This window comes from Staurois parvus, unplaced genomic scaffold, assembly GCF_062004578.1.
Source record: "Staurois parvus isolate SC_StPar_1 unplaced genomic scaffold, SC_StPar_1.0 ptg000879l, whole genome shotgun sequence".
NCBI lineage: Eukaryota > Metazoa > Chordata > Amphibia > Anura > Ranidae > Staurois > Staurois parvus.
The window spans coordinates 841,385-856,955 of NW_028318675.1; the positions used below are offsets into that span (position 1 = coordinate 841,385).

The 15,571-nt window shown below is 44.4% G+C and overlaps 2 protein-coding genes and 1 long non-coding RNA gene across 3 annotated transcripts in view; 1 reads left to right on the forward strand and 2 right to left on the reverse strand.

Annotated features, from left to right (window-relative positions):
• The window catches only part of LOC149443011 (uncharacterized), a 473,108-nt gene that overhangs the window by 410,469 nt on the left and 47,068 nt on the right, over window positions 1-15,571 (reverse strand). The window lies entirely within an intron of this gene.
• LOC149443017 (uncharacterized) overlaps window positions 1-15,571 on the reverse strand; it is a 56,450-nt gene that overhangs the window by 7,594 nt on the left and 33,285 nt on the right. The gene's annotated exons all lie outside the window — the stretch shown is intronic.
• Window positions 4,867-6,293, forward strand: LOC149443018 (uncharacterized). The gene has a single exon (XM_089655995.1). The coding sequence runs from the start codon at window positions 5,219-5,221 to the stop codon at window positions 6,200-6,202; it is 984 nt and encodes a 327-aa protein (XP_089512121.1). The 5' UTR covers window positions 4,867-5,218; the 3' UTR covers window positions 6,203-6,293.

Sequence of the window (15,571 nt, forward strand, 5' to 3'; positions counted from 1 at the left end):
CCCCTATTTTCCCTGCCTGGACTATCCATGAATCCCCCTATTTTCCCTGCCTGGACTATCCGTGAATCTCTCTATTTTCCCTGCCTGGACTATCCGTGAATATCCCTCCTTTCCCTGCCTGGACTATCCGTGAATCTCCCTCCTTTCCCTGCCTGGACTATCCGTGAATCTCCCTCCTTTCCCTGCCTGGACTATCCATGAATCCCCCTATTTTCCCTGCCTGGACTATCCGTGAATATCCCTCCTTTCCCTGCCTGGACTATCTGTGAATCCCACTATTTTCCCTGCCTGGACTATCCGTGAATCTCCCTCCTTTCCCTGCCTGGACTATCCATGAATCCCCCTATTCTCTCTGCCTGGACTGTCCATGAATCCCCCTATTCTCTCTGCCTGGACTGTCCATGAATCCCTCTATTCTCTCTGCCTGGACTGTCCATGAATCCCCCTATTCTCTCTGCCTGGACTATCTGTGAAACCCACTATTTTCCCTGCCTGGACTATCCGTGAATCTCCCTATTTTCCCTGCCTGGACTATCCGTGAATCTCCCTATTTTCCCTGCCTGGACTATCCGTGAATCTCCCTCCTTTCCCTGCCTGGACTATCCGTGAATCTCCCTCCTTTCCCTGCCTGGACTATCCGTGAATCTCCCTCCTTTCCCTGCCTGGACTATCCATGAATCCCCCTATTTTCCCTGCCTGGACTATCCGTGAATCTCTCTATTTTCCCTGCCTGGACTATCCGTGAATATCCCTCCTTTCCCTGCCTGGACTATCCGTGAATCCCCCTATTTTCCCTGCCTGGACTATCCGTGAATCTCCCTCCTTTCCCTGCCTGGACTATCCATGAATCCCCCTATTTTCCCTGCCTGGACTATCCGTGAATATCCCTCCTTTCCCTGCCTGGACTGTCCATGAATCCCCCTATTCTCTCTGCCTGGACTGTCCATGAATCCCCCTATTCTCTCTGCCTGGACTGTCCATGAATCCCCCTATTCTCTCTGCCTGGACTGTCCATGAATCCCTCTATTCTCTCTGCCTGGACTGTCCATGAATCCCCCTATTCTCTCTGCCTGGACTATCTGTGAAACCCACTATTTTCCCTGCCTGGACTATCCGTGAATCTCCCTATTTTCCCTGCCTGGACTATCCGTGAATCTCCCTATTTTCCCTGCCTGGACTATCCGTGAATCTCCCTCCTTTCCCTGCCTGGACTATCCGTGAATCTCCCTCCTTTCCCTGCCTGGACTATCCGTGAATCTCCCTCCTTTCCCTGCCTGGACTATCCATGAATCCCCCTATTTTCCCTGCCTGGACTATCCGTGAATCTCCCTATTTTCCCTGCCTGGACTATCCGTGAATCTCCCTCCTTTCCCTGCCTGGACTATCCGTGAATCTCCCTCCTTTCCCTGCCTGGACTATCCATGAATCCCCCTATTTTCCCTGCCTGGACTATCCGTGAATCTCCCTATTTTCCCTGCCTGGACTATCCGTGAATCTCCCTCCTTTCTCTGCCTGGACTATCCGTGAATCTCCCTCCTTTCTCTGCCTGGACTATCCGTGAATCTCCCTCCTTTCCCTGCCTGGACTGTCCATGAATCTCCCTATCTTCCTTGCCTGGACTATCCTCTTCCCCTTTTTTGGGTACCCGGACGCTACCTTCCTACCCTGATTGTCTCCCAGATTTCAATAAAACTCTGTGTTTATCATGCTCCGTGTGTGTTCTGTCCTGCCTACGCTTCCATCACATGAACCATGTAGGCCAGCTTTGGGAGCAAGATATATTATCATCAACTCCTCCCCCTGAAGGGGTTCATCTACGTATTACCTCCTCTGCTGCCAGATCCAGGAACGTCTCCTCTCTACTTCCTCATTCATGGAACTTCCTGTCTATACCTGACATCACTTCCTGTCTGTACCTGATATCACTTCCTGCCTTTACCTGACATAATTTCCTGTCTTCCATAGAGACTTCTTGTCTGGGTAGAAGTGAGATCCCCACCTTGTGGAGCTCAGAGGAACTGCAGCCCCAAGAAGCGTCTGGTAGTGTGACCCCGGCCTTGTGCTGGGTGTGTATGGACTGTAGATCCTTATAGAGGGGTCACCTCCACTCCCACCAAGGGGGACAGAAATATATGACTGCTCGGGGGAGGGGTTTTGGCCCACAAGGTGGGGATCTCACTTCTACCCAGACAGGAATTCTCTATGGAAGACAGACAGGAAGTGATGTCAGGTAAAGACAGGAAGTGATGCCAGGTAAACACAGGAAGTGATATCAGGTACAGACAGGAAGTGATGTCAGGTAAATACAGGAAGTTCCAGGGGATATGTGAGTAAGCAGGAAGTAGAGAGGAGACATTCCTGGATGTGGCAGCAGAGGAGGTAATACGTAGATGAACCCCTTCAGGGGGAGGAGTTGATGATAATATATTTGCTCCCAAAGCTGGCCTACATGGTTCAGTTTTTATCGTTCAGCCAGCGGGATGACCATAAAAACTGAAGTGATTCCCCCATCCACACATTGGAGGTGGATGGGGGAATCCTCCCCGCTGCACTCTTGTATTCTGACAATGGGGGGACTCCTCCGCTCTCAGAATACACAGATCAGCACTGAAGCTATTGGCTGTAGCCGCTGGAGGAGTGGCTTTTATCCGGCAGTGGCCACACATGGATAGAAATGTGAGCGATCCCTGCTGAACCAGCTGAATTTCCATGGATCTATGGTCACCTTCAGTGACTTCCTCCCCTCCCCCTCATCTCCTTCATGATGGAAGTCATGCTGAGATCATCTCCCATTGGCTGAGCAATATTCTCATTTGTCTCTCAGCTCCTTCTTGCTATTCCTCGTCCTGCCTGTTGTTTCCTTGGATTGATTTTCTGTGTAGTGACCCCGGCTTGGTCTCTTGGATGCGCTCGTCTGTTGCTTGCCCTGACCTTTCTCCTGATTCCTGGATCTCCTCCTCATCTCTCCTCCATATCCTCTTACACAGCTTTTCTCCACACCTGCAGTGACCCTGGGGGGAGGAAACTTGGCACCAGCACGCCGCCAAATCCATCCCCACCATTAGGGGCTCTGGAGACAATTGTCTGCTATTTACACTCCGTTCCTCCGCACGTCACCTGATCACATGACAGCTTACTTCCACAGATTCCGGACAGATTTCTGGATGGTAAAGGTCAAAGTTCACTCTTCAGTTTAGGAGAGGTAGGACACACCCAGGAACAAGGTATTGGTTTGCATAGGAGCCTCATATAGAGGACCCCTCAAATCTCCCCATCCAAGTATCCCTCCATCCAGAGTCTATATGTCCTAAGACATCACACTGACCTCACAGCTCCTCCTCCCAATGTCCCTCCATCCAGAGTCAGAGAATCCTATGACATCACACTGATCTCACAGCTCCTCCCCCCAATGTCCCTCCATCTAGAGTCAGAGAATCCTATGACATCACACTGACCTCACAGCCCCTCCTCCCAATGTCCCTCCATCCAGAGTCAGAGAATCCTATGACACCACACTGACCTCACAGCTCCTCCCAATGTCCCTCCATCCAGAGTCAGAGAATCCTATGACATCACACTGACCTCACAGCTCCTCCCCCCAATGTCCCTCCATCCAGCTCTTTTTTCTTTTATCCAGTACTCTTTACATCCCTTTACATCCTCACAACTAAAGCAGAACTGTTGATCCTTCATTTCATGTAATGATGTCAGAATTCCTTATACCTCAGCCTGAAGTGGGGCTTTAATAAAATGGAGACCTGAATGGAGAGGTGAGGAGGATTCTGGGAATATCATTTGATGTGACTATTTGTGTTCAGATGTAGAGTTTTCCTCCTGTGAAGTCTGGAGATCATATGACATCACATTGCCTCCACCTCCCTCCCTGATAGAAGAGAGAAAGAAGAAGAAGATTCTAGAAGTCACCAGAGAGATCACTGAGCTGCTGACAGGAGAGGTGAGCGGTGCCGGGAATTCTGGGACATTCTCCAGTAACAGACAAGGGATGTGTCTGGATGGTGACTGTATCATTGTGTGTGTCAGGTTCCTATAAGGTGTCAGGGTGTCACTGTCTATTTCTCCATGGAGGAGTGGGAGTATTTAGAAGGACACAAGGATCTCTACAAGGACGTCATGATGGACAATCAGCCGCCCCTCACATCACCGGGTAAGAGGAGACTTTATTGTAAAGGAGAGAGCAGTACGGAGGATCCACCTAGATCCCCCATCATCTGATAAACACATAGAAACAATGGATTCAGTCAGTGTGTGTGTTTCCTACAGATGGATCCAGTCATGGGAACCCACCAGAGAGATGTCCCCGTCCTCTGTATTCCCGGGATTCCACACAGGAAGGTCACACCATCCCTCACCATCATCAGGTAGATGATGACAATTATTGGTAGTTGTGATTTATACACAGCATGTTTGTTACAATGAATGTTTTATTATATCTTTCAGAGTGGAATCCTCGGGGATGATAATATTGATGTTAAAGAAGAGTATAAAGAGGAGGATGAGGAGTATGGAGTGATGGAGGAGTTTTCAGAAGGACACAAGGATATGATGGAGCCACCTAATACCAGGAACCCACCAGAGAGATGTCCCCGTCCTCTGTATTCCCAGGACTCCACACAGGAAGGTCACACCATCCCTCACTATTACAAGGTTGGTGGGATGGAGTATCTAGAACATGGACTTGTAGGGGTGATGTGTGAATTTTTTAATGTGATATTTTCTCTCATTTCCTTGATTTAGAGTGGAGATCCAATCGATATAGAATTTGAGGTGAAAGCAGAAGAAGAAGAGACGTATGTGAGGGATGATCAGCAGTCTATGGAGGAGGATGGAATAACGGGGACATTTATAGAGGAGGACACTCCTACAGAGATCAGCACAGGTGGGTCATGAACACTAAATCCATTCCTCCACCCATACTGCTCACTGATTGGTCCAGAGTAGGGCGGGGACTGGGTGATATCAGCCTGTAATCCCCTGGTCACTTTCCTGAGCTGTGTTCCCCGTCCTGTATTCCTGGATTTCTCTCGGATAATCTTCCTTCTCTGTGCTGCAGACACAATTTATGTATCAGTTCTGGTTGTTTCCTCACTCTCTGACTAAGGTCCATGAATAAAGAAATGACCTGGTAGGAGATCAGAGGAGCCATTTCCTAGTTCCCTTGAGGGTGGAATTGTAAGCTCCTCAGAGACCAAGCTGCCTGATGTGGGCGGAGTCCTGGTTTGGGGGAACCAATCAGCTCCTTTCTAGTAATCCTCTTTGTCTTTGTATTTTAGTCCATGGCCGGGAGATGAGGAAAACCTCCGAGGATTGTCTCACTTTGTCTCCAGACTGGAAAGTAGAAGATGAGGACATCACACAGTATAGTCCAGGAGAAAACCCGGCTCCCTCCAATGTTCATCCGGCACCACCCAGTGTAGATGGACCATCGGATTCCTCGTATCCTGAGGAACCACAGACTGTGCGGGACCGGGCCGGCCTTCCAACAGAGAAGAGGTTTCCCTGTACTGAGTGCAGGAAGAGTTTCCATTTTAAATCCCATCTTAACGTACATATAAGATCTCACACAGGGGAAAAACCACATTCCTGTCCAGAGTGTGGGAAATTTTTCCATTTTAAATCGGGTCTTTATGTGCATAAAAGGACTCACATAGGTGAGAAGCCATTTTCGTGTCCTGAGTGCGGGAAATGTTTTTCACAAAAGTCCAATCTTGAAATACATCGGTTTCTGCATACAGGTGAGAAGCCATATTCCTGTCCTGAGTGCGGGAAATGTTTTTCCCAGATGTCCACTCTTTACAGACATCAGAGATCTCACATGGGGGAGAAGCCATATTCCTGTCTTGAGTGCGGTAAATGTTTTGCGCAGAAGTCCAATCTTCATATACATCAGAGATCTCACACGGGGGAGAAACCATATTCTTGTTATGAGTGTGGAAAATGTTTTGTACAAAAATCAGAACTTGCCAGACATCAGAGAACTCACACGGGGGAGAAGCCGTATTCCTGTCCATGTTGTGGGAAATGTTTTTCAATGAAGTCAAATCTTTCCACACATCAGAGATCTCACACAGGAGAGAAGCCGTATTTCTGTCCTGAGTGCGGGAAATGTTTTTCACAGAAGACCAGTCTTTCCAGACATCAGAAATCTCACACAGAGGAGACGCAAATTTCCTGTCCTGAGTGAGGGAAATGTTCCTCACTGAAGTTGTCTTCCTGTACATCAGGGGTCCCAAACAACCCTGGAGGTGTATTAGTGCGCTGAGTGTGGGAAATGTCTTCTAGATGAATGTTGCTGGACATCCCAGCTCTCGTGTGGGGAAGAAGCACACCCTGATATACACCTCAGATATACTCCATGGCTGATCTTCATCATGGAAGGAACAGTTCATAAGGAGATCAGAGGTCCCCAAAGACATGGATGAAGTGTGGGACCGGGTTGGCCAGTGATGGCAGGAGAAGAATAAAAATGGAGTCCTGCCCTGTGATTGGCTGAGTACATTTTGTGGTGGGAGATTTCACACTTGGAGGTGTGATTTATAAACAAATAACTGAACAGATGTGATCCACATTCTCCAAGATGAATGTTGGCTGGATTTTATTTTATATTCGGATTTCCTGGGTTCCATCTAGTGGCCATATTTGTGCATTGAACTGAATTGTGGGAAACGTTTCCCATTATGGGGTAGATGGAGGCGACCATCATAGGAAATCCCGGAGTTACATTCCCTCCAGGATCTGGATGAATTTTGGTCACATACGCTCAGTGAATTCTTGGTACATAGACCCCTCCCTTGGTCTCCTGGGCCAGGCCAGGATCTGGTCACACAGACTCAGTGAATTCTTGGTACATAGACCCCTCCCTTGGTCTCCTGGGCCAGGCCGGGATCTGTTCACACGCGCTCAGTGAATTCTTGGTACATAGACCCCTCCCTTGGTCTCCTGGGCCAGGCCGGGATCTGGTCACACGCGCTCAGTGAATTCTTGGCACATAGACCCCTCCCTTGGTCTCCTGGGCCAGGCCGGGATCTGTTCACACGCGCTCAGTGAATTCTTGGTACATAGACCCCTCCCTTGGTCTCCTGTCCAGGCCGGGATCTGGTCACATGCGCTCAGTGAATTCTTGGTACATAGACCCCTCCCTTGGTCTCCTGGGCCAGGCCGGGACCTGGTCACACGGGCTCAGTGAATTCTTGGTACATAGACCCCTCCCTTGGTCTCCTGTCCAGGCCGGGATCTGGTCACATGCGCTCAGTGAATTCTTGGTACATAGACCCCTCCCTTGGTCTCCTGGGCCAGGCCGGGACCTGGTCACACGGGCTCAGTGAATTCTTGGTACATAGACCCCTCCCTTGGTCTCCTGGCCAGGCCGGGATCTGGTCACATGCGCTCAGTGAATTCTTGGTACATAGACCCCTCCCTTGGTCTCCTGGCCAGGCCGGGATCTGGTCACATGCGCTCAGTGAATTCTTGGTACATAGACCCCTCCCTTGGTCTCCTGGGCCAGGCCGGGATCTGGTCCCATGGACTCAGTGAATTCTTGGTACATAGACCCCTCCCTTGGTCTCCTGGGCCAGGCCGGGATCTGGTCACATGCGCTCAGTGAATTCTTGGTACATAGACCCCTCCCTTGGTCTCCTGGGCCAGGCCGGGATCTGGTCCCATGGACTCAGTGAATTCTTGGCACATAGACCCCTCCCTTGGTCTCCTGGGCCAGGCCAGGATCTGGTCACACGCGCTCAGTGAATTCTTGGTACATAGACCCCTCCCTTGGTCTCCTGGGCCAGGCCGGGTTCCATCCAAATCCCTGAGATCATTCTCCCGACACTAACTGACACTAATCCTGACACTAACTGACTCTGACACTAATTTCAACATCAAAATAAAAATCCTCACAAAATAATACTGACCCTGACTCTTGAACTTGACCTTTGACCCTGACCTTGACCCAAACACTACCCCTGACACTGACCTACATCAAGCCTTCATCTAGGTATTTTTATTTATTTATCCCTCCCTCCTGACCGGGCCATTTTTTGCGTTATGGTGCTGCGTTACTTTAATGGACAATTGCGCGGTCATGCAACGCTGCACCCTAATGAATTTGCCTCTGTAAAAAAAATGTCATGATAAATTTAGGGCAAAATGTATTCTGCTCCATGTCTTTGCTAAAACAAATCCCAATACATGTAAATTAATTGGTTTACATGAAAGTTATAGCGTCTACAAATAGCGGTGTAGATACTGGGATTTTTTTTTCTAATACTAGTAATGGTCAGTGACTTATAGCGGGACTGCAGTGGGTATTCTGGTACTGGAGGAAACTGACTTGGTGTCACTGACATCTCCAGTGACACCAATACAGTGATCAGTGCTAATAAAAAGCACTGACACTGTACTAATGGCACTGGGCAGGAAGGGGTTAACATTTGGGATGATCAAAGGGTTAACTGTGTGCTTTTTCACTATGGGGACTGTGTGTGTGCTTCACTGTGTGCACACTGCTATGCAGAACCATACAAAGCAGTGCGCAGGAGCTGACGGGAGAGATCTGTATTGTTTATACACAGGTCTCTCACCCATCGGTGATACACAGCAATTGCCGGGTGCCGGCAGGGAATCACTGTCTGGGATCCAGTGATTGACAGCTGAGGCCACCAACGGTGGCGCAGGTAGGGCATGCACATGTGGCTCACACGTGCCCCCTACCCAGAAGTGCAAAATCATGTATATGTACATGAATTTACACACCCCTCTGCCCTGTAGTAGTATTTCTGCTATATGGTGGTGGGAAAGCGGTTAATATATTTATTTATATACACTTTTAACACACACTTTTTTTTCTTTCAGAAATGACAGAGAGAGATACAATGTATAATAGAATGTATATAATGATACAATGTATAATAGAATGTATATAATGAGACAATGTGTAATAGAATGTATATAATTATACAATGTGTAATAGAATGTATATAATGATACAATGTATAATAGAATGTATATAATGATACAATGTATAATAGAATGTATATAATGAGACAATGTGTAATATAATGTATATAATGATACAATGTATAATAGGATGTACAGTCAGGTCCATAAATATTGGGACATGGACACAATTCTAACATTTTTGGCTCTATACACCACAATGGATTTGAAATGAAATGAACAAGATGTGCTTTAACTGCAGACTGTCAGCTTTAATTTGAGGGTATTTACATCCAAATCAGGTGAACGGTGTAGGAATTACAACAGTTTGCATATATGCCTCCCACTTGTTAAGGGACCAAAAGTAATGGGACAGAATAATAATCATAAATCAAACTTTCACTTTTTAATACTTGGTAGCAAATCCTTTGCAATCAATGACAGCCTGAAGTCTGGAACGCATAGACATCACCAGATGCTGGGTTTCATCCCTGGTGATGCTCTGCCAGGCCTCTACTGCAACTGTCTTCAGTTCCTGCTTGTTCTTGGGGCATTTTCCCTTCAGTTTTGTCTTCAGCAAGTGAAATGCTCAATCGGATTCAGGTCAGGTGATTGACTTGGCCATTGCAGAACATTCCACTTCTTTGGTGTCTTTTGCAGTCTGCTTTGGGTCATTGTCCATCTGCACTGTGAAGCGTCCAATGAGTTGTGAAGCATTTTGCTGAATATGAGCCGATAATATTCCCGAAACACTTCACAATTCATCCGGCTGCTTCTGTCAGCAGTCACATCATCAATAAATACAAGAGAAGCAGTTCCATTGGCAGCCATACATGCCCACGCCATGACACTACCACCACCATGATCACTGATGAGGTGGTATGCTGAGGACCATGAGCAGTTCCTTCTCCATCCTCTTCTCTTCCCATCACTCTGGTACAAGTTGATGTCGGTCTCATCTGTCCATAGGATGTTGTTCCAGAACTGTGAAGGCTTTTTTACATGTCGTTTGGCAAACTCTAATCTGGCCTTCCTGTGTTTGAGGCTCACCAATGGTTTACATCTTGTGGTGAACCCTCTGTATTCACTCTGGTGAAGTCTTCTCTTGATTGGTGACTTTGACACACATACACCTACCTCCTGGAGAGTGTTCTTGATCTGGCCAACTGTTGTGAAGGGTGTTTTCTTCACCAGGGAAAGAATTCTTCGGTCATCCACCACAGTTGTTTTCCGTGGTCTTCCGGGTCTTTTGGTGTTGCTGAGCTCACCGGTGCGTTCCTTCTATTTAAGAATGTTCCAAACAGTTGTTTTGGCCACACCTAATGTTTTTGCTATCTCTCTGATGGGTTTGTTTTGTTTTTTCAGCCTAATGATGGCTTCACTGATAGTGACAGCTCTTTGGATCTCATCTTGAGACTTGACAGCAACAGATTCCAAATGCAAATAGCACACTTGAAATGAACTCTGGACCTTTTATCTGCTCATTGTAATTGGGATAATGAGGGAATAACACACACCTGGCCATGGAACAGCTGAGAAGCCAATTGTCCCATTACTTTTGGTCCCTTAACAAGTGGGAGGCACATATGCAAACTGTTGTAATTCCTACACCGTTCACCTGATTTGGATGTAAATACCCTCAAATTAAAGCTGACAGTCTGCAGTTAAAGCACATCTTGTTCGTTTCATTTCAAATCCATTGTGGTGGTGTATAGAGCCAAAAATGTTAGAATTGTGTCGATGTCCCAATATTTATGGACCTGACTGTATATAATGATACAATGTGTAATATAATGTATATAATGATACAATGTATAATAGAATGTATATAATGATACAATGTATAATGGAATGTATATAATGATACAATGTGTAATAGAATGTATATAATGATACAATGTATAATAGAATGTATATAATGATACAATGTACAATTGGGATGTATATAATGATACAATGTATAATGGAATGTATATAATGATACAATGTGTAATATAATGTATATAATGATACAATGTGTAATATGATGTATATAATGATACAATGTATAATAGGATGTATATAATGATACAATGTGTAATATAATGTATATAATGATACAATGTATAATGGGATATATAATAATACAATGTATAATATGATGTATATAATGATACAATGTATAATAGGATGTATATAATGAGACAATGTATAATAGAGTGTATATAATGATACAATGTGTAATATAATGTATATAATGATACAATGTATAATAGGATGTATATAATGATACAATGTGAAATAAAATGTATATAATGATACAGTGTATAATGGGATGTATACAATGATACAATGTATACTGGGATGTATATAATGATACAATGTGTAATAGAATGTATATAATGATACAATGTATAATAGGATGTATATAATGATACAATGTGTAATATAATGTATATAATGATACAATGTATAATAGGATGTATATAATGATACAATGTATCTCTCTTCCATTCAAAGAGAGAAAACAGAGGGTTGGCTTCATAGTGACTGATGCTATCACAGCGATTATGTGACCCGGAATTGAGAGTTCCAGAACCCGGGGCTCTCAGTGACACCCCAGTCTTTGTGCTGGGAGTGCGCCGTGCGGTGTGCTCCCAACAAAGACAGGTACACAAATTAGCGGCCCCACGGAACAAATCCCAGGTCTGAGAGGCCGCTAATTTGCATGCACTCAGCGTCAGGGGGTTAAACCAACACTATGAAACCAGCCATTGATTTAAAATGGGAAATTCTTCATTTGGCCTTTAGATGGCGCTAAGTATCCTAGGAATTCTCACCATCCAATAGACAAATGTGGTATTTTCCATGTGAAATGGATGGAAACCCTTCAAGCAGCTCAGCAAAGAGCCTCCTACCATTGGTCCCCCCATCCCATTCACACAGAAGGAATGGACTGTACCGGCACTTCTACCTGGGGGAGTTGTTGTTCCATTTATTAATAGACTCCTAAATGGCAGGAGACGATTATTTATTGTATTTATTATTAATACTTCCCTACCCGGCCAATTCTGACATTCCGACATGTAAAAGTCATTATTTGCTGGGAAATGACTGAGAGCCCCCAAATATTATATATAAGCAGAGACCCTGGAGAGTAACATGGTTGCTGGTACAATATTTGTTGCTCCGTATTTCTGCAGCTTTTTTTATGTACATTTTTTAGAAAAGAAACTTTACCTAATGTTAGTGCAGCAAACACAATATAATACCATTTTTAGGGTAAAAGATGATGTTATGCCGAGTAAATAGATACCTAACATGTCACGCTTTAAAATTGCAAACGCCAGTTGTGGTGGTTTATGTAATAATTTGTTCTAAATACGTAGGGCGGAGTCCTCTCCCTTAAACAAAATATCGCAGTGCCTCCAGCCGTTAGAATACGGCAAATATTTAAGAAACCAATAATTTGGACACCATAATAATTTGATCACCACTTAATAATATACCTTGAGTTCTTTTTTACCAATATGATTTTGTTACCATATACACAAAATTTGCCTTTTTGATAAATACATTTATTTATGTACAAAATTTATATATATATATTAATACAAACGCAAAATACTGGTGATGACTATATTCGTACACACAATCAAAGATGTAATATGCTAATATCTACGGTATCATACAGGATATGGTTATCAAGTAACTTAAAACAAATTTATGAGGGATTAGTTGTCACCTATAGTGCTTCAGATATTATTTCCATTTTCCCGCGGCCGTAGGGAAATAAGAAAGTGTCTCTGATAATTAGCACCACAACAACACTACAAATCAGTTAGTATGCAGTATATAACCTCAATACCAATACTCAAAAAGTTACATTAATAATTATTCAGAGAGCCTAAATACATTCCTAACCACACAATAAAATGGTGTAAATCTTAATAAGTTTTAAATACCAAAGAAAATTACAATATTTTGGCACAGTCTCACCACTCCCAGAATCTCGATTTTGAGGCCTCCCAGTGCGATGCAGTTGGGAAAAATGTTTCTGGGCAGTCAGGCACCAGAATTTAAATGAGCATCAGCATCTCTGGTGGAAATCTTTTCCTTCAAAATGGCCTTCAAAAATAAAATGGCAGCTGGAAGTTCTCAGCAAAATGGCCGCAGGTAGCAAGTGAGTATAGTGCAGTATATAGTAGCAACAGGGTAGATAAGTAGTTTCAGAAGTAGTAACAGTCTTAGAAGTCTTTAGCAGATAAGAAGTCTTTAGAAGAAGTTTTTAAGTTTTTTTTTCAATTTGAGGTGTATGCTCTTTTATACCATACAAGTCCTTTGTTCTGAGGGACCTCCCAACAGGCTTGTTGATTGGACGGTTGAGAGGTTTGCGTACCTATAGAGGTTCCTGACCTTTCCACTGGGGACAGTCAGGTATTACAAATGAACTGGTGGTCTTAATGATGACTCCCCCTCTGATATAAACAGTATGTCTTTATGGATCAAATATATGTCCTATTCAAGTATAGATGATTTCCCTTCTAACTCTTGGATAAGGACCATAGAAATATATGAATATATTCGGTTTCTCATTTTTCTGATATATGAACTGTATTGGAATGGCTGATTTCCTTTGGAAATATAGAAATGACCCAACTCACAAACCATCTTATATTTTATAACTTCAGTTGAGTGGTTTGCAGTAGCCAACTTTATTGAACAGATTTTGGTGTGTGGAAATATCCCCTTGATAATATTTCCGTTGATATAAGCCACACTTTTCTTATGCTGGTTTTTTTTACATTCATTTCATAAGACCCCCATCCATTGTTGGGTAATTGGGGTAAACAGATTGGACTGGATTTTAACCTCAGGATTCAATAGCCGATTGTGACAGTTCAGAGGTTTTGTTTGGTGATCACACACCTTCCAAGGTTTTGGGAGAGCTTAATCCCACGATTGTCAATTATGGTCCGGTGTTTGGTCACCTGCAGAAATTCAAATAGTGGTGGTTTAGCCTCATTGTATCTTAGACAAATTTCTTCCACTCATTGTTTTTTGTAACTTCCTAGAAGGTCACTGGAAATCAACCCAGGATGTTACAGCCAGCTAGGATTCCCAATTTGAGATAATATAATTTTTCTTAATAAACAGTCCAAAAGTCATCACACAGTGGAACGGCGCCAAACTACGGGGCCTAAATACCCCCCATAGGTGTCACTCAGGTTACCAGTGTAGAGTTACACAGGAGGTCTGATGCCGGAATTATCACTCTCACTCTGACATTTCCAGCCATACCTGTGTGGAGACACGTGGGGTGAGAACACCGTTTACAATGCGGGGTGGACTTTAGTATGTTAGCCTTTGTGTGCAAACACGGGGGGAGGGGGGTTGCTTTCATTTTTTTAATTATTTCCTTAATTTGTTTTCTATTTTTGCACTGTCCCAATTCTTTGCATTACATTTATTGCTATCAGACAGGTTCTCTTTACTGAGACATCTGGGGTCTAGTGGACCCCAGATCCCAATCTGACCATAAAAACATCCAATCAAACCAAGATCAGTTCATTCTGATGCTTTCACAAGCTGGAAATGGCTTGTTTACATCTGAGTGACTCTGGAAGTGACACAATCCTCGTTGCTTCTACATCCACGGGGGTTCCTTTATCCAGATCACAGCTCACCTACTCATAGATTGTTAATATGTTGGTCTTATCAATGTAAGGGACCACTACACTGACTACTGATATAAGGGGTCCTTCTCCCACTGGTCACCAATGTAAGGGACCACTACACTGACCACTGATATAAGGGGTCCTTCTCCCATTGGTCACCAATGTAAGGGACCACTACACTGATCACTGATATAAAGGGGTCCTTCTCCCATTGGTCACCACTGTAAGGGGCCACTACACTGACTACTGATATAAGGGGGTCCTTCTCCCATTGGTCACCAATGTAAGGGACCACTACACTGACCACTGATATAAAGGGGTCCTTCTCCCATTGGTCACCATTGTAAGGGGCCACTACACTGACTACTGATATAAGGGGTCCTTCTCCCATTGGTCACCAATGTAAGGGACCACTACACTGACCACTGATATAAGGGGGCCCTTCTCCCATTGGTCACCAATGTAAAGGACCACTACACTGGCCACTGATATAAGGGGGCCCTTCTCCCATTGGTCACCATTGTAAGGGGCCACTACACTGACTACTGATATAAGGGGTCCTTCTCCAATTGGTCACCAATGTAAGGGCCAAATACAATGACCACTTGGGATGATCTCTGGGTTTAGTTGTCGGAGAGTAGGGATGAGACGACAGTACAAACCAAACTTTGCCTGTTCCGGTCCCGTGTTTTGCAGGAGCCGATCATCACATGTAGAAGAGACATTTCTACCACTTCTATATACAGTGAGGAACAGAAGTATTTGAACCCCCTGCAATATTGCAAGTTGTCCCACTTAGAAATCATGGAGGGTCTGACATTCACATTGTAGGTGCATTCCCACTCTGAGAGACAGAATTTAAAAAAAATTCAGGAAATCACATTGTATGATTTGTAAAGAATGTATTTGTCTTCCACCGCTGAACAGAAGTATTTGAACACATAAGAAACCGCAAGAATTCTGGC